The 23,819-nt window shown below is 52.6% G+C and overlaps 9 protein-coding genes across 9 annotated transcripts; 4 read left to right on the top strand and 5 right to left on the bottom strand.

The window, feature by feature from the left end:
* Positions 1-673: 673 nt before the first annotated feature.
* J4E78_002897 (uncharacterized protein) lies at positions 674-1,290 on the top strand (the record flags this gene model as incomplete). The annotated part of the gene is made up of 2 exons (XM_049363541.1): positions 674-1,199; positions 1,247-1,290. The coding sequence occupies 2 exons, from the start codon at positions 674-676 to the stop codon at positions 1,288-1,290; spliced, it is 570 nt and encodes a 189-aa protein (XP_049224206.1).
* Positions 1,291-1,629: 339 nt separating this feature from the next.
* On the bottom strand, positions 1,630-3,922 carry J4E78_002896 (uncharacterized protein; the record flags this gene model as incomplete). Its single annotated transcript, XM_049363540.1, has 5 exons — positions 1,630-2,278; positions 2,327-2,400; positions 2,462-3,437; positions 3,489-3,813; positions 3,916-3,922. 5 exons carry the CDS (start codon positions 3,920-3,922, stop codon positions 1,630-1,632), a joined length of 2,031 nt encoding a protein of 676 aa, XP_049224205.1.
* A 1,911-nt stretch (positions 3,923-5,833) lies between these two features.
* Positions 5,834-6,279, bottom strand: J4E78_002895 (uncharacterized protein; the record flags this gene model as incomplete). The annotated part of the gene is made up of 2 exons (XM_049363539.1): positions 5,834-6,063; positions 6,126-6,279. The coding sequence occupies 2 exons, from the start codon at positions 6,277-6,279 to the stop codon at positions 5,834-5,836; spliced, it is 384 nt and encodes a 127-aa protein (XP_049224204.1).
* A 1,452-nt stretch (positions 6,280-7,731) lies between these two features.
* Positions 7,732-9,559, bottom strand: J4E78_002894 (uncharacterized protein; the record flags this gene model as incomplete). Its single annotated transcript, XM_049363538.1, has 5 exons — positions 7,732-7,805; positions 8,120-8,169; positions 8,221-8,312; positions 8,374-8,670; positions 8,723-9,559. The coding sequence occupies 5 exons, from the start codon at positions 9,557-9,559 to the stop codon at positions 7,732-7,734; spliced, it is 1,350 nt and encodes a 449-aa protein (XP_049224203.1).
* A 600-nt stretch (positions 9,560-10,159) lies between these two features.
* PAA1 (Polyamine N-acetyltransferase 1) lies at positions 10,160-12,248 on the top strand (the record flags this gene model as incomplete). The annotated part of the gene is made up of 6 exons (XM_049363537.1): positions 10,160-10,325; positions 10,382-10,533; positions 10,581-11,072; positions 11,119-11,233; positions 11,282-11,426; positions 11,477-12,248. 6 exons carry the CDS (start codon positions 10,160-10,162, stop codon positions 12,246-12,248), a joined length of 1,842 nt encoding a protein of 613 aa, XP_049224202.1.
* Positions 12,249-12,603: 355 nt separating this feature from the next.
* On the bottom strand, positions 12,604-12,967 carry J4E78_002892 (uncharacterized protein; the record flags this gene model as incomplete). The annotated part of the gene is made up of 2 exons (XM_049363536.1): positions 12,604-12,761; positions 12,817-12,967. The coding sequence occupies 2 exons, from the start codon at positions 12,965-12,967 to the stop codon at positions 12,604-12,606; spliced, it is 309 nt and encodes a 102-aa protein (XP_049224201.1).
* A 727-nt stretch (positions 12,968-13,694) lies between these two features.
* On the top strand, positions 13,695-15,785 carry J4E78_002891 (uncharacterized protein; the record flags this gene model as incomplete). Its single annotated transcript, XM_049363535.1, has 1 exon — positions 13,695-15,785. The coding sequence occupies one exon, from the start codon at positions 13,695-13,697 to the stop codon at positions 15,783-15,785; it is 2,091 nt and encodes a 696-aa protein (XP_049224200.1).
* Positions 15,786-16,253: 468 nt separating this feature from the next.
* J4E78_002890 (uncharacterized protein) lies at positions 16,254-17,830 on the top strand (the record flags this gene model as incomplete). Its single annotated transcript, XM_049363534.1, has 3 exons — positions 16,254-17,270; positions 17,320-17,631; positions 17,693-17,830. The coding sequence occupies 3 exons, from the start codon at positions 16,254-16,256 to the stop codon at positions 17,828-17,830; spliced, it is 1,467 nt and encodes a 488-aa protein (XP_049224199.1).
* A 1,513-nt stretch (positions 17,831-19,343) lies between these two features.
* Positions 19,344-22,701, bottom strand: J4E78_002889 (uncharacterized protein; the record flags this gene model as incomplete). Its single annotated transcript, XM_049363533.1, has 4 exons — positions 19,344-20,460; positions 20,510-20,645; positions 20,706-21,012; positions 22,582-22,701. 4 exons carry the CDS (start codon positions 22,699-22,701, stop codon positions 19,344-19,346), a joined length of 1,680 nt encoding a protein of 559 aa, XP_049224198.1.
* Between the last annotated feature and the right edge of the window lie 1,118 nt (positions 22,702-23,819).

Here is a 23,819-nt window from a genome sequence, read left to right as displayed (position 1 = left end):
GGCATGCCACATTGAACTGAATCTCGCTAAGTATGACCCAGTTTGTGCGGTGGCTTGCTGGCATATCACTAGACATGGGAAAATCTGCAGGTACAGTAATGCTAGCGATGTCGAGAACATCGGTAGTCATACTGGGGTGTGGTATACTGCAATATTTAGACGCATGCAGAGACGCACTTTTTCCAGGTCTTCACCAACTCCTTTTGTTTGAAGATCACACCTTCAAGCATCTTTCCTCCCCATGAAGCTAACTACTCTTGTTTTTTTGGTCTGCGCGAGTTCAGATCTCGCGCTGGGAACCGGCACCTTCAGCACCAAAACCGTGTTGAATGTTTGCAAAACAAAACTCGGGCCCACCGTGAAGAACCCAGTTCCCACCACTTCGCGGTATCTGACTATCCCTCTGGTGGCGAAACTATGGATCACCAGCACGCCTTCCACGACTGTTACTCCAGCACCAGTCACGGATACTGTAAAGGACGTTGTTACAGTTACCCAGACGACGACTGTACCTCAGATCACTGATACTGTCACGGAAACACTCGTCAGTACAACCACTGCGATTGAGGAGACGACGACAACCATCACCTCTTCGGTCACCCGCACAATTATTAGCACCACTACCTCGACTACAACCATTGCAGCACCTGCCAGCTTCACTCCAGTTCAATCAATGATCCCCAACTCCATGAAGAAGCGCAAGTCATTGCAAATCGAGAAGAAAGACCCCGTTGCCGAACAAGCACGAGGGACGAAGAACGGGTTCAGAGGCGGACCGACGCAGTACCCGGTCAACGTCAACTGCGGAGGCATTGTCGCCGTCATAACTACAAAGACCAGCACGGTCACTGCGAAGAAGACGACGACCATCACTGCTCCTACACCGACTTCCACCAACAGCATTACCAGCACTGCAACAGCAACCATCACTGACTTCGTTCCTGACGCAGTCGTCACCAACACTGTCACATTATTTACGGAAGTGACCTCCACCTCCACGATATCAGTCTTCATAACAGTTACCTCAATTGCCACCATCGTCGCCGAAGCCCCCACCGCGACGTTCTACGCCGCCTGCTCCCCAAACAACATTGTGAACACAATAAACGGACAGACCATCAGCGCAGGCACTTACAACACAGATAATTTTGGCCTCAGCTTGGCCAACGCGGCCTCGCCGTACGACTGCTGCGTTGCCTGTATAACAAGCACAGATTGTGCCTTTAGTGGCTTCTATGGGGGGCAGTGCCGTCTAGTGACACTGAAAACGGGGACGTGCAGTCAAAATAATGTGGCGATCACTCTGTTTGCAGGTGCCACTTTAGAGCCCATCTCCGCATCCGCTGGGAACTGTGGGAGGGGTGTATTTTCGGGATAATAAGTTAGGCCGGATTGGGTTGCGCTGGGGAACGAGGTGACGTGTTTGGCTGCACACGTGGTGCTTTGAACATGTGCACAAATGTACCTTGTCTTTGGATTGCTTTTGCATCACCTCATGCGCTGTATAGCATCCATGCTAGAAGCTTTCTTCACTTCAGACATGCGACTGACAACACTGTGGACCTGCCTGCTATATGTCGTCGTTGCGATACCATTTTCTTAGGATTGAGAGGGGATGATCAGTACCCGTTACCCCGTGACTGCCAGCTCCCCATGCTTTTCCTTCATGACATTCCTCCAACCCTCATCTAGAAGCCACTCTGCGTCTTCTTCTCTCACAACATCTTCAATGCGCAGTCCATTCGTCGCGAGTGCGCTGCACCATCCATCCCATGCGCCACAGCGTCTGGCGTACATACTTGGGGTCAGACCGTCATGGTCGCGGTGATGCACATCAACACCCGCTCTTATCAACGCATTGGCAATCTCTTCGACAGCGACCGGATCTCCTGGACTACTTCCATGGTCAATAACGCGGTAGCAACGCTGTATCCTGTTGCGGCCAAGACTACCAATCGTGTTGATGTACGCAGCGTCGACTTCGAAGAGTGGAGCCATGATGCTTGATACTGAGGGCCAGTCCCACGGGTCGTCGTTCATGACTACAGAGTCGGAAATGAGACCCTCTTGCTGCAATCTTTGTATTTGTTGTCGTAGTAGGGAGCGCGGTCTTCCTTGATAGTAGTCCCAGAGCAGCATGTTCATTGTCGTCTCAAAGAGGAATGAGGATGACTCGTAGACCTGGGGGATGATATAGTCGACGGTTTTCTCAAACGGGGCACGGTCATCGTCGACTATCGAGCGCACGAAGAGACCCGCGACTATGCTGACGTCGTGACTGGTGGATGTTAGGAAAAGGTTGCTGCGGGGTATTGGAATTGCTTACTTCAGGTTCGATACCCCAATACCTTGGGTTGCCAAATAGTCGAGTAGATCTACCCGTGTGTTCTCTGCAGCATACTGTGTTATGCAAGTCAGCTTCTTTCGTCGCTGTATCAGAGACCGTTAGGTACAAACTCACATATAGACACAGGTTTCTTCCTTCCCGGTTGATCTCATACGGAGAGATGACGCCTCTCCGTAATGCGTCGTCAATCTCCTCGACACCAGCAGATGCAAAAAGCTGGTTGTAATGCGTCTCGGACTCAGCCAAAGTGAACACACTGAGTTGAGCGCAGAGCCCCGGATTCGACGCATTAGCTGCGTTACGAAGGAAGTGGGCGTGAATGGCGTGGACTGATTGGCCAATACCACAAGTGAACGTGAAACTAGCCTCGTTATTTGGACGTTTGAACTTGGCTTTGACCGCTCGTCGAGGTGACTGTATACGTAGACTACCAAAGGGAGTAGTTTGTGTATATGCCCTTTGGCCCGCGATTACTGGCGCGCTGAGATAGAGGTTTGCGTAGTCTGCTTCCGGCGTATCTGAACTGGTGTTTGACTCTTCAATAGCACGCCCAGATACCTTAGAATGATGTGGCATTGTCTCCTCAGAGTAGTGCCAACGGTCGAAAGAGGCCGCGGAAGATCCGCGGTGTCTTGTCGCTTCTTCTTGCGATGCTGATGCTACAAGGTGGTCGAACTCGTATCGTAACCAATCGACATAGTGAGGTGGAAATCGTTCGATACCATCGGTCAGCAGGTTTCGGAATGCTGCCTCTAGATGCGGTTTGACGAGAAGTAGATAGGCCATGATCATGTCACGACGTTCACCAAAGAAGAAGATGTTTCTCATCCATCTCTGAGTGCGAGGGATGCGATACCTCTCAAACTCCGCGGCTATGGCATCGCCGATCTTTTCTGATAAGACTTCGCGAGTCCTTTGATGCTCTCTCACTTGCTCCTGGTGGGTGATTGCCAAGATCTTCGAAGCCCGTTTTGTTTCCTGGTAGTGATGGACTGACATGCGTCCTAGAAGTTCTTGTCCTTGGATCAACGTGGCTTGGTTTGTGTCGTGCCTTTGCAGTAGCTCCAGGTGTTGATCGTCTGATCTTTGTCTGGGAGCCTCGTCAAAACAATGTCTTCAAATGATGCGAGGAGATGCGTACCTGTTTGCAACATGCAGAGAGTTGGCTAGTAGACTCTTTGACCGTTCCAGATTGTTGAACATCTTGCTGATCTTGCGCTCATCCAGAACGTACTTCACCCTACTCCAAGTCTTGCTGCCACCCCTGAATCTCGCGCTTAGTATCCTCAAGTTTTGTAATTCCCGTTGCAAGCTCTTGAGTGCAGATTCGAAAAGCGCTACCATGTGATTCGTCGCGTTGGGTTGTATCCGACAAGCCAGGGTATCGAGAAGCTGTTTCACGGTTTCGGCCAGTAGCGCCGTCTCTTTTACGGTAGTACAAAGTCTGTCGATCTCTTCTGGCGCACCTGCGATGTCGCGTAAGAAGCCATGGACCTCTCTTCCCATTCGCACAACAACATCGGCTACACCGATGATCGCGAAGATCCCCGCGGCGACCTCGAGACTACCCGACATGATGGACGATCTGATGGTAACGGGTATTAGGCATGACCAGAACTTGAAGATAAAGGAGACTCCACGGAAGAGCTTCCAGGTTATGCATATGTCGCTGCAGGTAGGTGCGACCACATCGGGAACCGAAAATGGGGGCGGTTGATGCAGCTTACCCACGTGTGTTGGGGCGAAACAGCTCGCAGCCTATCAATCGTCCTTGGCCCCTGCCACACACTTCCAATACGGATGTATCGGGCTAGTTTTGATTGTATTCCAGGTAACATTGGTGCCTTGAGTTGGAAGATGTGGTCGAATAAAAAGCTGTCGTGCCGTGCCAAGGCAACGTCGCATCGTACCTTCCCACTGTAGCATGACCGAACGTCATTTCCTGCAGGTTCACACTCTTCACACTCGCTTCTTATCCGCAATATCTTTACATAGTTGATGCACGCCTCCTTCAACAAGCCCTCTTACCATCAAAGCATGCATCCACCTCCCGAACTGCCCCTCCAAGACCCCAGCGCTTCCCTTCCCCTTCTCGCGCCACATAACAGTATGATTAACAAAAGTGATCTTATCTCTTTGTTCTTTGACTTCAACTACCAGCATGCCTTCTACCGATGGTCCTTTGTAACTTGCAGGCGCATCCAGAGTCAAGGCAATACGCTCGTCGTCTCGAGAAGTCACCACGTAGACCCCGCACACACGGTCTCCAGGTGCAAATCGGAGGGAGCGGATATATGCTGCGTTGAAGGATTTTCTATCTTTAGCGTCTTTGATCATATGCCAGATACCCCATGCAGGAGGACGCGTCGAAAATATAGCCATGGTGTGTCGGAGGAACGACACCAGCAGCTCTTCTGGTTTTGAACCCCCAAAAGATTCTCTGGCGACTGTCTTACTCGCGCATTCATGATGAACGATGTAGTCTGCCGGCCTCGTTCGTGCGATGCTGGGAATGGCGATCGTCTTGTCTTGAAGGTAAGGCGTGGTCTGACATTGCACCTTCCTGGAAAGAGTTGCGTGTAGATACGCAAGGTACAAAGCTGGGTCTGTGAATAGCAAAGAGACTAGAAGCACCTTGTAGGCCATGTTCTAGGAAGGTTTCCCACTCATGTCTCTGCGAGCAGAATGCTAAACGATGGAATGGAGCGCGGGGCATGGTGAGCTTCAGCCCTGGAGCTTCAGCTAATGTGTCGACCAATCAAGCGTGATGCACGAATCCTGAGGGCGAGAAGACAACACGAGGCGGACACATCCACGTCAGCAGCCACCAACGAGCACTACGTAGGCCCTAGCTCCAGCTGAAATCCTTCCATGTGACATTCTGGAATGAACAAAACTGTGTTTGCGAACGGCGTCGACGCTCGGACGGTTTTGACACGTGGTGGCTGTTAGGTTTGGCAAGGCTGACGAGGCTGCACGTCGAAGAGATTGAAATGAGGTCGCCATGCGATTGTGTGTCCTGTCTTGGAATTGTTTCAAAACAGCTATGGCATGGCGCGAGCGCGACGCACGAGGAAATTTGAACAGAAAGCAGCAACGCTGGTGGAGGGACGGACGAGAGCGCAAAATCGCGATCACCTTGGACGCATTGGCCCGTGCTAAGGACCCACTTTCCCCTTTCGAAACGGTCGCAGTGCGCCGGGAGATTCACCCGCCCAGCGCGATCTTCATTTCCCCGCATTCCACGACAACCATCAACCACCATAGTACAAGCTGCGTCACGATGCAGCCGTACCACATGTTATCAAATCAATCAAAATGCGAGAATTGAAATGTCAGACTGGTATTACAACTGCAGATTGTATTGACGATGACTACAGCTATATGTGTGCTTTCCCCTATGTCTTCCAGTCTGGCTCCATGTTTACTCGCCTTGACCATCAAATCTCCACTGATTCACCACTGATTCACCGCCAACTTCTTGATCTAGTAATGAGGGCAACCGGAGGGCACAGCAGGGCTCTCGGCAGGAGGAGCAGGAGCAGGAGAGGGAGTGGTAGCGGGGGGAGATCCGCCACCGGGGGCGCCGGCACCGGGGCTAACGTCCTGGCACAAAACAGCCTGGCCGGCAACGGGGATGGTGCAGCACTTGGCTTGGTTGCCAGCGGCAGCGCAGCCGGCGATGAAGCCAGTGGTGCTGGTGGGAGTGGTGGCGGCTGGATGGCAACGTTAGCATGATTGCGTGTATGAGTGGAAGGAATGGAAGGCAAAGACTTACGAACTGCGCAGTTCAAGCCGACAACACCAAGAACATCAGTGGCACAGCACTGGGGGCTGTTGTAGAGGCCATCGGGGCAGACGGGCTCTGTTCCAGTGGAAGCGAAGGGAGCGGCGGCGGCACCGGCAATGAAGGCGAGGATGGAGAAGCGCATGTTGATGGTTGGAAGTTGTTTGGTTGGTAGAGAGTGAAGAGTTGGTGGAAGTGAAGGTAAGAAGCTGAGATGATGCTTGATGCTGTGGATGCTCAACTTGAAGTCCAGAGTCTGCCTTCTTTATACTTCTTCGTTGACATTACTTCGAGGCCCGTTCGCTTGGCGGTCTGAGTAGTGCCGAGGAGTATCTCCGTCCGTCTTCTCGTATCCTAAATTGCGGTTGTTCTCGTCCCCGGTTCATTGAACGTGGAATGTGCCCTGCAAGGTCGTAGCATGACGCTGTACGACACTTCGAGTCCCGTCTCGGCTCTTTGCTTCCCCAAACCATCTGCAGAGCAATAAGAAAACACTGGACCTCCACCAATGCCAACGAAGAGGCTCTGCATTCCTCAATAAAATCGATAAAGGCTCTTTACCCAGTGGCCCGAGGAGGTATGGTTTTCCTTGATCCTCTTTGGAAGTGCGATACATTCTTTGCATGTGCTGTAAGACGTGCAGCTACGCGATGCCCAAGAGCTTCCCCGCGACTCCAAATGATGTTGCTTGCTCGTACTCTAGACGTCCTGAGTCACGATCGACGCTCTACAAAGAGCGAACAGGGCGATGGACCGGGGATCGATGCGTTTAGGCGCGAGCGTGTGTTGTGAACCCTCACGCTGATGGCCCACTAGCTAGTGTAGTTGCAGCATCGTGACCCGAAAGTAAGTTTGTGACATATGTCACATCACTAGTTGGGAAATTTCTTTGCTTACCAAGGGCGAGTGGATAAAATGAGTGGTGAGGCTTTGCTCATCATACGGCGTCTCCTTGTATCAGATGCAGCAATACGGTTTGTATATACGCTGATTAAGACAGACAGCCTCCACACCGAGAAGCGCTCTGGGACCCGATTTTGGGAGATGGGCATCGTCCTGCAAGGTACGGTGTGGTTTGCTGTCACAGCACAAGCCTACGGTCGGGTCTTGTCGCCTCGTGGGTCTCGGGATCATGCCTCGTTACGAAAATTATATTCGTTCGCCATGAGGCTTCGTCATAGTGCTGATTTCCGGCAAAGGCGGACGTCGACCATTGTACGTATATGGCGCCGTATTAGCCATATGTGTCTGATTGGGTAACCTGCATGACCCGGCGCCAGGGCAACTCGAGGAGTACTACCAAAGGGTCGGATGCGGCACCGGATATAGTGTTGAATGAGTGATTGGCAGGCACAAACAAAGTTAGCAGAGTGAAATTGACAGCAAGTGGATCCATCATGCTTGATGCCGGCAGCGAAGTCAAAATTGAGTTGCGGGGAAGGTAGCCTGCCGTTGGGCTAGGTAATTAAACCTTGCTTAGCGCATCGGTTCCATATGTCAGCTCCACATCCATCTTACCCGAGCCATGAGGGCTGGTGGATCAACCGAACTCTGTTGTTTGCCACCGTCTAGACCAGAGAGATTGGTCCGGCTATACTTAGACAGCTGAGCCAGAGAACCATGCTGCAGGCGCAAGACCGTTCAATGTCTTTGAAAACCGGGCGCGGAATTCTGCGTGCATGCGTTGTAGATGCCAGATTCGTCGGTCGATCTTCATGAGCTTTGGGTGCTCCGTAATCGGCTGATTAAAGCGCCCGCTACGAGAAGGCCCACGAGGACACCACTCTGCACTGGCGCAAACAGAGCAGATCGCAAGATCACCAGAGTACCGACGACGACGAAGATGATGGGAAGGACGACGAACGGACGATAGGGTCGGTCCAACTCCGGTTCTCGGCGACGGAGTATAAGCAGCCCAGCCACTGTGCTTACGTAGAAGACCCATTCAGCCATCCCGACGAAAGTCAAAAGTGCCCGAAAACTACCTGTCAGTATGTAGGCAAGGGTAACGACAAGGGCTAAACAGTTGGCATAGCTGTAACTCGTGTCAGTGTCTTGGCAGACCCTGGGTTCCCGAGTGGCTTACATTGGGGCGTCAAGGTTGGATAATATGCTGTTCTCTGCTTCAGCCCTCTGCGTCATCGGCAGTCCTCGCTTGCTGAATACTGCAGGTATGTACTGCATGTTGGGGTACGACGTTAGTATATCTCTCACATGCATTCCGTACAGGAACACGTACATGACGTTGCGATGCAGCAATTGTTAGTCTGCCTACTGAGAAGACATTGCTCGTGATAGACCCTGCGCAAGATATGGCGACAAGGGTAGTGACGAGAATACCTGCAGGTCTGCCCAAAAGAGAGGTGGCAGCAGCGACAGCTACTGCGTTGTTGCTGCTCAGTTTATCCCATGGAACAAGGATGTAGTAAGCGATGTTCACGAGTTCGAATGAACTGAGAACGACGATCATTGCAGCTTTGATCGCTTTTGGAAGCGCACGACCTGGATCGCGGATTTCGCTTGCGACGATGTTGGCCTAGAACACACTGTCAGACCATAATGTTGAGTCAGTAATGCCATGCACTCACGTTGTCCCATCCATCATATGCCCACAGTCCTCCGTAAATCGCTGCACAGTAGTGACCGTAACGGTCCCACGTCCCCATGGAAACCCAATCGATGGTCTGGCCATCCGACACTGTCGATCTAGTCTGGAACCAGTTGCGGGAGTACCAGTCGGACGGCCCGGAAAACGAAGAGTTCGCATTGATCAGATGTGCAGCCACAGCCACCATGCCGCTCAAGACGATCAGCCCCACTGTGGACAGCTTGAAGACTGTGAATGACTCGCTCAGTCGCATTGTGAATCGGGTGTTGATGGAGTTGAGCAGCACCATGGAGATGAAGGCCATGGCAGCCATGAGCTTGAGAATCTTCGTGTCGGGTAACTCGCCAGTACTGGACGTGACGGAGCCTATAGACTCAGCGATGACGATGCTTTGAATAGCCATTGACGACGGCTTCACACCCAGGATGTACACCCATGCCATCAGAAAGGCCGCAGTATCACCATAAATATGGCGCAGATACTCCTGCATTCCGCCATTCAATGGCAGCGCGGCACCAAGCTCAGCGAAGGATGCTGCTCCTGCCCATGATAACAGCCCACCAAGGACCCACACAAGGAGAGCAGCCCCGGGCGATGGTACATTGCTATCGACCTGAGCTGGCGACGCAAAGATTCCTGAGCCGATTTGGAGAGTGACAAGAACGGCGAACGCGTGACGTGTAGTAAGCTGTTTGGGCAGTTGCTGGGATGCCTGTGATGAGGACGAAGAACGGCCAAGCAGTGGTTCGTCCTCGGTCGCGTTCGGTTTGGCAGCGCCTTGGTTTTCAACACGCCTCTGTTGGTGTTCGTCGTCCATCGTGAGCCGATCCAAATTCCTCGTCCGAGAGTTGAAGAGACGAGAGGGCGGCAAGTCGTTTTGCTAGTAGAACGGTCCTTCTCAGGGCCTTGGCGAGCGGAAGGCGCTAGACGATGTCACAAGACATTCGGCACGCGCTATCGCGGCTCTGTGTGTATGCGCGAGCCCTGACGCATTTCGTAAAGTGGGATGCTAAGTACATCGTAAGCTGCGTGGGTGGATGTCGCTAAGAGATCTGTAGTCACGGCATCGTGCTTTCCTCAGATGGAGCCCAGATGTGGCGCACTAGCGGAAAAGGCCGGTATCGAATAACACTCCCAATTCGAAATACACGAAAACAGTAGCACTTTTGATCAGCGGGCTAAAATCTCAATCAAAAGCCAACACCATATCTCCATCTGACACAGGTTGCATCTTCCCTCCGGTACCTTCTCATCTGCAAGTGTGGCGCACCTGTGGCTGAAAAGCTCGGACTGGTCCTTCAGCGCCCTGACACCCCTCTTCGCTTCCTCGCCAACAACCAGGTACGTCAACACCACGCCCGTGTTTCGAGCTCCTTACTGCGCCCTCATAAACTTAACCCGCCCCAGACTCTGAACCATGGACGCAAATCAAAACGACGAGCTTTACCCCATCGCCGTGCTCATCGACGAGCTGAAGCACGACGACGTTATCCTCCGCCTCAACGCCATCCACCGACTGAACACAATTGCCCTCGCCCTCGGCGCCGAGCGGACACGAGAGGAACTCATACCCTTTCTCGATGGTAAGAGCCTGGCGGGCGCCTGCGTCACGTGTGGACTGGCTAACGGCAGTATCCAGAGTCGGTCGAGGATGAAGATGAGGTTCTCACAGCGTTGAGCGAGGAACTTGGCAAGTTTGTCGAGTATGTGGGCGGCCCAGAGCATGCACACGTGCTTCTGTCGCCTCTCGAGAACCTTGCAGCCATAGAGGAGCCTCTCGTCAGAGAGAAGGTGCGCGCAACAATTGCCTCAGCTCGGCCGCCAGCTAACACGTGCAGGCTGTCGAATCGCTCAACAAGATCTGCGAAGAGCTGTCGCAGCAGCAGATCGAAGAGAACTTCATACCCCTCGTCTTGCGCCTATCAAAAGCCGACTGGTTCACGTCGAAGATCTCCGCGACTGGACTCTACCAGACCCCCTACACTCGCGCTACACCACCCTCACAAGAAGCCCTCAGGCAGCACTACGGCCAGCTAGTGCACGATGATACCCCCATGGTCCGGAGACAGGCGGCCAACAACCTCGCCAAGTTCATCAAGGCGATGCCGCCATCCATCGTCATCGAAGAAATGATTCCTCTTTTCCAGCACCTCGCCGCCGATGACCAAGACAGCGTCCGTCTCCTGACTGTTGACATCCTCATTGCCATTGCCGAAGCAGTACCCAAGGAACAGCAGTCGAGCCACGGTGTTCTGCTGACTGCGCTGCGGAGCCTGTTCGAGGACAAGAGCTGGAGGGTGCGATACATGGTGGCAGACCGATTTGAGAAGGTGCGTTTGGCTCGCAGCGAGAAAGGGCATGCGCTAACTGGTACAGATTGCAAAAGCCGTCGACGACGAGGTTGTCAACCGAGACCTTGTACCCGCATTTGTCAAGCTCCTCAAGGATACCGAGGCTGAGGTCCGCAGCGCCATCGCGGGACAGATTCCAGGTAGGTTACCATGCAGTAAACGCGCGGCACACGGCTGATCATTACTAGGCTTCTGTGCGCTGTTGGAGCGTGAGACTCTCCTGCACGAGGTTATGCCCAGCATAGAGGAGCTGGTCTCCGATCAATCACAGCATGTGCGCGCCGCACTTGGCACCCAGATCAGTGGGCTCGCCCCCATTCTTGGAAAGGAAGAGTAAGTTGCGACTGCGCGTGACCACGTGCTTACCTGCTAACACGAGTCAGGACCATCTCGCATCTCCTTCCCATGTTCCTCCAGATGCTCAAAGATGAGTTCCCCGACGTCCGCCTAAACATCATCTCCAAGCTCGAGTCTGTCAACAACGTCATCGGCATCGAGCTCCTCTCGCAGTCCCTCCTCCCCGCGATCGTCCAGCTCGCCGAGGACAAGCAATGGCGCGTACGTCTTGCCATCATCGAATACGTTCCCCTCCTCGCCTCACAACTCGGTGTACAATTCTTCGATGAGAAGCTCAGCAGCCTGTGCATGAGCTGGCTGGGCGACACAGTTTTCTCGATCCGTGAGGCATCCACTCAGAACTTGAAGAAGCTTACGGAGGTTTTCGGTGTAGAGTGGGCCAACGACGCTATTGTTCCCAAGGTCATGGCTATGGGCCAGCACCCCAACTACCTCTACCGAATGACGACTTGCTTCGCCGTGTCAACACTCGCGCCCGCTCTCAGTCTAGATGTTATCGAACAATCCATCATTCCCATGATGGACAAGCTGGTCAACGACGATATCCCCAACATTCGCTTCAACGTCGCAAAGTCATATGGCCAGCTCATCAACACACTCAAGCAGCTGCCTGAGCAGGGTACCGTCATCGCTCTGGAGAAGGCTGGCACACCGGGCCAGGGCTGCCAGAAGGCTACAGATGTCATTACAAAGAGCATTCTGCCGAACCTCGAAAAGCTCCAGCAAGATGACGATGTGGATGTACGATACTTTGCGACGACGGCCGCACAAGGTTTCACGGACGCGATGCAGACTTAGAAGATCCAGCTTCGCCCGTGTTCTTGAATGTGGAGAATGACATCATGAATAGCATCAACGATGGTTAATGATCTGGAAAGACTGCAGGACAACAGTCTGGGGATGAAGGAAGAACCCAAGCCGCAAGCCCTGTAGGTGTAGCTTCGAGCTTTGTTTTACGACACTTGAGTGAGGCTAGTAGTTGGGCTCACTAGCAATAAACCACAAAGATTACCCAGTTAGAATCATTCCTGGCAGATTTTCAATGCATACTTTGGCGTTATTCTGAGGCGCACGGTGTGTGATGTGGATCATTCATTTTATTATGTGACCAGCTATCGAGGAGTAGCTACAGCTTCTCTCTTATGGTAGGCATTTAGACGGCACCAGCATCCTTGAGCAGGTTGTTGAGCTGACCCTTCTTGGCCTGCAAATCGCTGTTTCCACCAATGTGCTTCTGAGCGATGAAGATGTTGGGGACGGTGGTCTGGCCGGTCATTTCGCCAAGGGTGGACTGAATGGCTGAGCCATCGTCTATGCGCCTGTTAGCTGGTGTTCTTCGATACACCGTTTCGCAGCTATCACGTACCGACTTGGTCCAACTCAATGGCGTAGAACTTTGCGCCGCTGTCGCTCAGCAGCTGCTTGGCCTGGCGGCAGTATGGGCAGTACGACTTGGAGAAGACGGCGACGGGGTTCTCGTCGATGATGGACTGGACCTTGGTCTTTGTGGCGGACATTGTGGCGGGCGAGGGGGCGCGCGTGAAGAAGTGACGCAGGAAGGAAATTTTGGCGGTTGCTGTAGATAGCTGAAGACTTGTGAGTACTGTGTTGTGATGTTGGAAGGGTGGGCGGGGTGACGTACTTATGCGTGAAGTCGAGGTTTGTCAGATGATGGTAGTAGCTTTATGAGCTTGGTTCTAGATGTACTGTATACAAGTAGTGGATTAGTGTGCAGCTGCCCCCCGCAGTAGCAAACGTTCTCGATGGCAAATGATGCAATCACTCGTGAAGTACTGCGCTAACTGCCGTCGGAGATGAATCGGCGATGCGACGTGATGTGCTTACAAAGACTAAAAGACGGACAGGGGTAAGGACGCGGACTCGTCATGACGCGTGCGGCTGATTGCGACGCGGACGAGAGTAGGGACCTAGCTTGTACGCATGTTTAGACCATAGTGCCAAGTGCATAGCTATGAGAATCGCGGTGAACGTAATCCTGGAGTTCTAGATGAAAAGATGGAAAAGTAGAACGTAACAGAAATCAGACCGGGTCGCGCACCTTCCGCATTCCGAGATTGAGCAGCGTTCCGACGCTTCCACGCCGTCCGTCGCGACAACTGTCAAACTATCTTTGGGCCAGCCACATCCAGGCTCCCTTTCACTGTCACCACACATAGCCCTAATCCGCGCCATCACCGCCACAACCCGGGCCTTTTCTATGCGCACCCCGTACCACACACCACGATGACGTCCTCAGCGGCCGGCTCAACCGCCTTCTTCGTCCTCTCCCTCCTCTCCATATGCGGCGCCGTCCTGCTGCTCCTCCGCTACTACCTCCCGCTCCGCACCACACCCGCATACGTCGTCGTACCCGTCTTCTTGGCAATAGCGCTGCCGGCCAGCATTGTTGTGCTCCTGCCGATCGATCTCGCGAGCAGTGCTGGCTTGGATACAACGGATGGCGCGAGGGGCATCTGGTTGAATGACACGGTTGTGTACAAGGCATGGCGCATCATCTACTGGCTCACGTTCGCGCTCACGTGGGCAATCCTGCCTATGCTGGGCGAGTACTGCGATAGTGGGTACAGGGAGCCCAAGGCGAGGTTGCAGTATGCGCTGAGGAGTAATGGACGATACTGGCTCATTGTCGCTGGGTGCAGTATCGTCGGGTCGATCTATTTGATCATCTGGAATGGATTCGAGGCGGATACTTTCAAGAGTTTGGTCATGGCGCTGGCGTACACTTGGGGTCTTATACTGGGTATCTACCTCATGGGCCATGGACTCGTCGCATTCCCCAGGAGTCTGTTTCGCTACGCGAGTGTTAGTGAGAGGTTGAAGAGGATACAGAGTTCGGCGCCAAAGGTCCACGAGAGGTTGACCGAGGCGCTGGAGAAGCTGGACCAGTATGAATACCAGGTTGTGCAGCTCAAGCAGAGGAAGAACGGTACGGCGCGGGAGTTTCAAGAGTGGATTGATGAGTTGGCCGAGAAGGGCAATCTTCCGGAGAACAGGGCGGGTGTTGTTGGACGTATGGGTACGGCAACGGTGCCTCCAGTTATCACCGAGAGATACCTGGCGGACCTGACGAGGAAGTTGAAGCGCGCGCGTCATGCGAAGTGTCGGTTCGAGAACGAGTGGGATCATGTTGTGCGCAGGGCAGTCAGGACACAGGCTATCCTCGACTCGAAAGCCAGCAAACATCTCGAGTTCAAAGGTGCCGCGTTGCCAACCTCGAGAGGACTGTTCGATCGCATGACAATCCTCACGCCACTCACGCGCTATTATCTACACGTCCACGTTATCCCTGCCCTGGCCTACGTCTTTTGGGCCATCACGATCCTCGCCTCCATCTCCATTGTCTGGTCAGAATGCGTGCGCGAAGCCCAGGACTTCGGTGGGCCTAAACTTTCCATCATCGGCTGGACAGTCGTACATCGCCACGACAACGGCCGGTCGTCGGTTGGATTCAACAGCCAGATCATTGCCGCTGCCTGGCTGTGCTACATGTGTATTTGCGCATTCTACAGTCTCACTGAAGTCAAGATCTGGGGCAACAGAGCACTCGTGCGAAGGAACACATACCAAGAGTCCGCGACCTGGTACGGTCTTCAAGTCGCCAAGTTGACAGTCCCGTTAAGCTACAACTTCCTCACCATGACCGACAAGAACATCTGGAAAGGCACCATGTTCTACAAGTTCCTCGGCCGCCTCATCGTCCTCACACCCCTCGGCGAAGGTTTCAGCGCCTTCTTCCCCATCTTCATCCTCGTCCCCGTCTTCGCCACAGCCTTCGGCCTTTACGGCAAAGTAAAGAACATCTGTGGCTTTGGCGACCTACTCGACGACGAAGAGGACTCAGCAGGGAACCACGCTGGCACCGGGTCCTGGCGCGAAGGCCGCGCATTAATCGAGCGCGAAATCCAGGGCGCAAGCGGGAACGTCCTTGGTCTTTCCCAACGAAGCTCTACCAGCCCGCCGAACGAACGCTACACAGACAACCCGGCACCATCGTCAGCCTTCAACCTCCCCATATCAAACGCAGCAGCAGCTACCAGTGGCCCAAGCACAACGCGCCCCGACCGCCGCCGCCCACAACTCAACGACGAAGAAGACGAAGGCAATTTCTTCGAAAACTTCGCATCGAGAGTCAAGAACACATTTGAGACAAATGACTTTTCCTTCCCCCGGCCGAAGTGGCTGGGTGGTGATGACGATGAAGTCGAGGCTGGACGTAGTAGACGGACACAGTTAGATAGAGGGGAAGGGGAGCGCGGAAGTGGGTTCTTGAGCTTGTTTGGAGGGAGGGGTGATGAGGGGAGGGTGAGGTTGTAGGCATTTGTTGTATATGATAGGTGGGCATTGCGATGGCGTTTCTTACAACTTTGGAATAGATCATGGGTTTGCGTGGGTGTATGAGTATTGGGTATACGGATTTTACATATAGGGTACATGGCTTTAGACTTTTTGTTCTGCGCTGTTGCGCTTGGCATATATTTAATATCAGATACTCTTATGTTTTAGGGTGGGTGCCTTCTAGTTGTGGGTGCCGAGGCAGTTGCAATGACTTTTGGCATGTTGTGGGTGTGTCTGGTCAGCCTCGTGCGCCTCGCGCGGTTCACCGGTCGCGCTTTCCTTGGCTTCAGCCTGATGTAGCTGCCTGGGATCGTTGTTAGCCTAAGGCAGCCAATTAAATAAAGCGATGTATGCACCTTGTCGATACTCGACCGCCCCCTTCCCCAGCCTTCTCGTTTGGTACTTCTGCACATTCCTCTTCAACTCGCCAATCCCATCGTCTGGACTATGGACGGGCACATCTACGGCAGCCGCGTAACTGAGCTGGATCCGGGTCAGTGCACGGATGAAGCGCCCGAACACGATCCTGAGGGGCCCAAATACACCGCAAATCATGCATCTGTGGATGTCATGGATGTCGCATTCAAAAAACTCGACCTCGCTCCTTCGGAAGCCCAGATCGACTGTACTACTCCCAAGGAGATTGGTTGTGATCACAATCGCAGTCTCGGAAACGATTTCGATTACGGTTTCCCCACGAGTACAGCCGATGAGGAACAATTTCGAATGAAGCAAGAGGACGGACATAGTAATGATGACGATGATGTATGTCAGAGATGCAAGTCCTTCCGTTGGGATCAAATCCCATATACGCAGTTACCTCATGAGACTCTGCTTCTTATCGACATGACGAAGGCTCAGCTAGCAGCATCGCACTGCCGCATCTGTCGCTTTGTCGCGAAGATCATCGAAGCCCAGCACCTCCCAGAAGACAAACACTATTCGCTGGTAGGATTTAGAGTGGACTCCACCACCTCTAATAATTTCTGTTCAAACATACCCAACATTCAAGGAAAAGGAAACACAGGCCTTGCACAAATTAAGCCTCATGATCGGGAGACTGGAGAACAAGTTTGGACAGCCTCTGATGGAGAGTGGAGCCCGTTCCCACATCTCGCAATCACCGATTTTTCACCGCAGGACAACTCGGTCGAGAAGCGTTCTTACAAGGCCAGCCACATGAAACTCGATCAGATCAAAGGTTGGATTGAAGACTGCCACATAAAACACCGCGAATGTTACATTGGAGACGTCCAGCATCTGCTGCAAAACTTGCGTCTGATTGATTGTGGTTCAAAGACTGTTGTGCCTGCGCCTGTGGGATGCCATTACGTGGCACTGTCTTATGTTTGGGGACAGCACAACGATGCTTTTGACGACTTGCAAAATCCACCAAAGACTATCGAAGACAGTATCTATATCGCGCAAATGCTAGGATACCGGTACCTCTGGATCGACAGATTTGTGCGTACCTACCATCTTTCAGTGCATTCGTTGAGACTAACCAACCCAGTGTATCGACCAGAATGATAGAATGGATAAGCACACGCAGGTCAGGCAGATGGGCGAAATATATTCCGCAGCACAGATTACGCTTGTGGCGGCAGCAGGAAGCGACCCAAGCTATGGCTTACCCGGCGTCCTGTCGAGGCCACGACTCATACCGGAAGCCGAGGAAATCCAAAACATGTGTCTGAAGCCTCTCCCACGCTTCGTTCAGCTAGCAGAAGTAGCTGAGTCAAGATGGGCTTCCCGAGCATGGACCTTCCAGGAATTCTATCATTCCACGAGGCGTCTAATCTTCACTGAGAACCAGATTATCTTTGTGTGCAATAATCACATCAGGTGTGAGGTAGATTTGTCGGGAATCCACTGGCCCAGATCAGATGAGTTGCCAACAGAAGATGGGTATTGGGCTCAACGTTGGTTACCCCAACATGGGTTGGCAGGGGATCAAGGGTCGAGCTGGACCGCTATTGACCGGGCCGCGGGACATCTACAGGCCTATAGCAATCGGGACTTGACGTACGACAGTGATAGCTTGGATGCTATCTCAGGTGCTCTACATTCGCTTCGGAAGGATTCCATTTACCATACCTGGGGTGCACCTTTTCGCCACGCTGCTGCGTATGCAGCAGATTCTCTTTCGGCAAGACTTCGACACTACAATCTCACATATTCTATACGTGATCGTGGAAGTTTCGTCTCTATTGGAAGTCGACGATCCACCAACACAGACGATAACGACGTCGAGCGCGTCCATGTATCTGCCTCGCAGGATTTCCAAAGTATGAACTATCCCTCTATACCTCAAAAAGGAGATAAATGCTCTCTCCTTGGACATGGGCAGCAAATTGAGATGGCCCTTGCATGGTATCACCAGGAACCAGCTCGTCGTCGATGTGGCTTTCCAAGTTGGTCCTCTATAGGATGGGAGGGTCCATTGAGCTGGTCAAGATGGGCCTGTAATATCGATCGCGAAGAGCCTCCTATAGTGCTGATTCAGGTTCGGAAAGCTCGACTGCACTTTCCAAAATTCAGCTGCGATTTGTCGAAGTTTGACCCGGCACTACAAGAAGATGTCGACCCCGCACCACCGACGCTTGAGTTTACAGCGAGAACAGCGAAGCTAGACTTGGTGCCTGATGGCTGGACTGATGGCTATCCTGATCATTTTCAAGTGGCGCTGGAGATCAACGATCATTACAAATACGCCTTTGGACTACACTGGGATGCAGACCCTGCTTCTTTAAGCTCGAAACAACTTGTAGGCGCTCTGCTCGATGGACGAACGGAACACTCAAAAGAGCTTGAAGGGTATCTGATGGTGCTTGCTCCATATGGCGACGTCTTGGAACGAGTTGGTTTGGTGCACCTACCCAGCATTGCAAAACGCCTGTACAACAATCATATGCTAGGACAAGACCTCCTGCCTCTAGCTGGACATACTGGGCGCGAAGCGGAGCATATAGCCCTCACAGGCTACCCTTGGGAACGCCGTACATGGTGGCAGAGCTCGTTTAGCGATTACCGCCCCGTTGTCATAGGATAGAAACACTTGGATAGTGCTTCCAGAGAACTGAAGGAACGCGCCGCAAACTAAGCAGAGAATTTGTGGATTGGCGAATGAAAGCTTTTCAGTTGAGGATCAGATCTCAGGCTTTGGAGGGGTTGAGCGAGGCTGTTGCACATTGCTTGACGCAGTCCAAATCAGGCAACTTCTCGAAAGCCGTCGATTGCCCGCGTCTGCATTGTTACCACGGCGTCGTCTGAACTCGAAGTACGCACCCTGAATTAACCACAGCGACCGTTCGGCAGCATCGCACCTCGTTCAAGAAGAAAAAACTTAAAACCCCCGGAGCCTACTTTGACGTTAGATCAGCTACGTTGCGTGCTTTTATTTTAATGTATGCTGCAAACCTGTTCAGGATTCTCATTGTGCAAGGTGATCGCAAAATGAAGAAAGGCCGGAATGAGGAACAGTATGTTATCGCGACTTCCATTACTTGAGCAGACAGTTTGATTTTGTTTCTCAGCCTATGCTCTACATTCCCAGCTCTCAGGCTTCTTATAACTACCCCCGAAAAACGTGTTCCTCGCCGGATACTTGCAATGCCTCCTCGTAAAGTCCACTCCACTCTTCACAGTATCATTAACAAACTTCGTGCCCTCAATAACCTCTGGCGCAACACCCTTCTCCACCCACTCCACCATCGCCGCAAGAACGTTGTGTTTCGCATCGAACGGAATACCAGCCTGCGCCGCATTTCCACCCTGACCGAACACCCACGCCCCTGGCCCCGTGCTGCAATGGAACATGCCCGAGATACGGAAGAAACGCGTCCATTCATCCATCTCTGCGTACGTGCTGTTACCGCGAACATGCTCATAAAATCTATTGGTATTGAAAGACGTGATCTGGTTGTCCTGCTGGCCGTGGTACATGAGTAACTTCCCGCCGCTTTCCTTAAATCCAGGCAAAGAAGAAGGGTAGGTGCGAATATCTCCTGGATTGAGATCTTGCGCTGCTTGCGCGTCATCGTAACAATATTCCGATGCGTTCCACGTTGGGTCGTTGTAGACGACGTATTTGAACCAGTCGTCTGAGTAGGCGAAGGGGGCGCCGGCGTAGAGTTTGTCGACGGCGTTGATTTCGCTGCCGGGTTGCATGGCCGGGTAGATTAGCTCGCCGTTTGGGAAACGGTAGTCGCTGAAGATTTTCTGGAGTTGCTGCACTTGGTTGTCGTTTAGGCAATTGGTGGTATTTGTGATGTTGTGACCGCAGAGTAGGGTTGTAGGGTCAAACTTGCATAGGGTCGGGTCCTCGATGATGCCGTCTTTGACTTTATCGATGGTATCGCATTGGCGTAGCACCTCGTCGTGGATCCAAGTCTGCCATGCTGCCTTCGAGATGAAGTCTGAACCTTTGATGGGGCCGGTGATGGTGTAAAAGTGGGCGCGCCAGGAGATGAGGTTGTTGAAATCGACGCCTGGAGCGCCGGCGACGATGCCATCGAAGTCATTCGGGAATTTCTCTGCGCTCTTGATGCCCTGGCGTCCACCGAGAGAACAGCCCAGGTAGTAAGATTTGGTATGGCACTTTCCATAAAACTCCTTGGCCAATGCTTTGCCCGTTTCGACGCTTAGGTGAAGACTATATTGCCGGTGAGTATATGCGCTGTGAGTAGTAGAGACATTCTTACGATCGCCAGGCAAAGTCAACTACCATCTCGGGATTATTGAGGTAGGCTACTCCTGTAGTACCGTTATGACCATTATTTGCGCCAACGCTGGCGAAGCCATTTGACGCTCCATATGCGATATCCTCGTATTTGATGCCTGTGGTCAAAGTCAGTACTCGCTGCGCTCGACACGCCATCCTATCCATCCAACACTTACAGCCATCAATGCCTCCATTCCCCGTTGCCAGAAAGCGACCGGACCAGTCCTCCGGGAACCATGCTTCGAAAGAGATCTTCGATGTTCTGGTCGTCTTGATCTCTAGTGTCATACGACAAAGGTCTACTGAGACAACCTGGCTAGCACGTCCACAAGTCGCGTCGTTGTCCGGAAACGTCAAATTAGTTCCTGCGGGGACATGTTGGAGAACGTTGCGGGTTGCGCCTTTGATGTATTTCTCAGGCTCGAATTCGAAACACCTCTTCTCGAATTCAGATGATGCAGCCGCGAATCCAGTCAGCGCGAACTGCGAGACAAGCAATACCAACGATGTACGGAACATATCGACGGGGAAGAAAGACTTGGCAACCGATCATCATGGGATTCTAGCGACAAGCAGTCTTTATAACCAGTGCGAAAAACACGGTAGGCTTGACAAGCCACCTCCAGCATGCGGGGTGCAAAATGCGGAGACCGGCACCATATCCCGACATTCTTCAATGATTGTAGAAGTGAATGATCCACCTCGATCTTCTCAATTCTCTTGCAATCGTAGCATACGGGCCGAACGCAGTGTCAATGGGACAATGAGTCGTGGATCTACTATTAGAGTTCCTTCTCGGGTGGTATGGCCAAGAGTCTGCCCAGGTGGCATCGCAAATTCGAGGCATGTACGCCGTGTCACACCTCGCACCGGCCAGGAAACAGATTGGGGCTTATGTCCGGACGCCTCACAGTCATTGTGCATATCTGACGGATAAATCGTGCGCAGGTGTCAGTTCAGTGGAGGAAGAAGAGACGAAGTAGTATTGCGGGGTTTCGGCGGTCGCGCCGAGCCCTGGGGCAGACATGTGACCTGGGGCCCTTTCGCGCTAGCTTGCATGCACCCGACAGGTGCGACGGACTTCCGAAGTCGATAACCCAGACAACAAGACCATCTCAGAAGCTTCGGATGATCGCCGTTGGGATGCGAATGCTTCGCAGCCTTCGTGTCGAGTATTTACACAGACGCGCCGTTCTAGATCGTCACCATCAACGTCCTTGCCTGCCCAGGTGTACCCCATCTATCAGCGCCTCAATTTCTCGGACGATCGTGTGTCGCTTCCGCTGCCACGGGTGGTTTTCTGCCATACTTCAAGGCCCATCCCATACCAATGCGCAAAGCCCAGTCTCATCTTGAGCTTTCGCGACTCCGTATGCTCTCGTCTATCGCAAACTCATGCGTCATAGTAATCCTCCTCTCTTCATGACGTCCCAGGATGAAGTCTTGCCAGGTGATCCCATCATTTTCATTCGCAGACCCGCACACTGTTGTCGTAGTCAAGCATAAATCCTCCTCAGCCGGTCGCGTTCTACCCCAGCGTTCGGTCCAAGCGGTAACCGTCCTCGACCCAGTCTCGCGACTCTCAGGGCCCTCCTGCTCCGGAGTATGGCTCGGTGTAACACCGAGTGCACCTGCCAAACAGCGCGTTATACGAATCAAAAGCGGGTGAAGCGTTGGAAGACATCCAGAGATGATGCCAATCGATGGCTCGACGGACGACCATATGAAGACATCGCTCTTTTTCCAGCTGACGTCTGGCGAGGCCATCAATCGGACGATGGTGATGATACGATAAAGCGAGGCGAAGCACACACTACAATGATTAGAAACAATACGGTTTCCTTACTTCGCAGTGCTTACAAGCTGCCGAGCAGGAAGATAAAGCAGATCGCCACTTTCTCCATTCTTTTCATCTGCAATTTGACAACGTTGGATATGGGTATACAAAGTATACACACATCGCCGAAGAGATTGAAGATCCCAGCTCCAAGGTAGAACTGCGATCGCGTAAGCAGACAGCTTCAATCACAATGTGGGGTACCTGCGGCGCACCTTTGCCTCATCGACGAGAATCTCTCCGTGTGCCCCATTCCATTGATCCCAGTAGTAGCTCAACGGTCGAGTGTACAATGGCAGAACGACGTGGTTTGTGATCAGGTAGGCAGCGGTCATGCCAACACAGAACCAACCCAACCAGTTTATACCGAAGATACGTCGATACAAAGCGAGGATGGAGAGTTTGATGACACAGACACTCCACGCGTAGACAAAAACGTATGCGAAGGTGATCTGTCAAATGTCAGTCCCGCAAGAGTATGCCCAGGCATGTAAGCGCACGATAGTTATATGTCGCATTTGCTCAGGTCCTAGCGCCCAGATATGTCGGCCCAGACCGTAGAAACCTCCTTCACGCTGCGTCAGTAAAATCAAGACTTTGCCCAGAAACTGGCCACCAACCAACGATACAGCACGCAAGATTCCCCGCGTTCAATGCCAGCCCAGCAATGATCAAGTAGTCATCACACCCCAGCTGTTCCTGTTTCAACTTCAGGCGAGTAAACAGCCTTAATGCAACGAAGACACCCGAAAGACCAAACAAGATGATTGCGACAACACTGTTTCCGACTGTCCGGGACTCGCTGAGATTAAGGCCCGGGGGTGGGTCGCCGAAGTCGAATGTCGCCATACCACTGGGTGTCTTGAGGGCAACTCAGAAGACGGGAGTCAAGCCCGAAAGAGTGGGTGGATGGGGTAAACCAGCACAGAAACGGAGCGTTTTGATCGGAGACGCGGTGTAGTTATCGTTGGCACAAATAAGGGTATCCCTTGTGGCGTACAACGCACGGGTTTCTCATGCATAGATGCGCGATCGGTATTGCTCGTCATTGTCATCGACATGTCCGGTAAAGATGCTCTGTCGTTCCCTATTATGCAGGTGGAGCTGTGCCACAAAGAATCGCATTGACCATGGTAAAATATTGATGAGATGACCATGACTTGGAATTGAGTTCGCACATCTTTACAACTACGCCACAAGATGCACGTCGTCGAACACCCCGCCACGTGCCCCAATTCTTTATGCATGTAACCGCAAAAAGTGACGAAGTGACGCGATTTATCCGGCTATTGTTTCCAACATAAAGGAAGGGAGTACTACAGCATCGACACTGTCATCAGAACCATGAAAATCATCAGCGATGAAGCATTTCCTGATTCATGCACATTACTCCTTGCACTACTTTTCGTCATGCTGATGGCGCCGCTGTTGTCAACCACTTCTGTATGTAAGT

Source organism: Alternaria triticimaculans (genome assembly GCF_023758025.1).
Source record: "Alternaria triticimaculans strain BMP 0046 chromosome Unknown scaffold_3, whole genome shotgun sequence".
Lineage (NCBI taxonomy): Eukaryota > Fungi > Ascomycota > Dothideomycetes > Pleosporales > Pleosporaceae > Alternaria > Alternaria triticimaculans.
The sequence above is the reverse complement of the archived record's forward strand: the minus strand, read 5'-3'. Positions and strand labels throughout refer to the sequence as shown.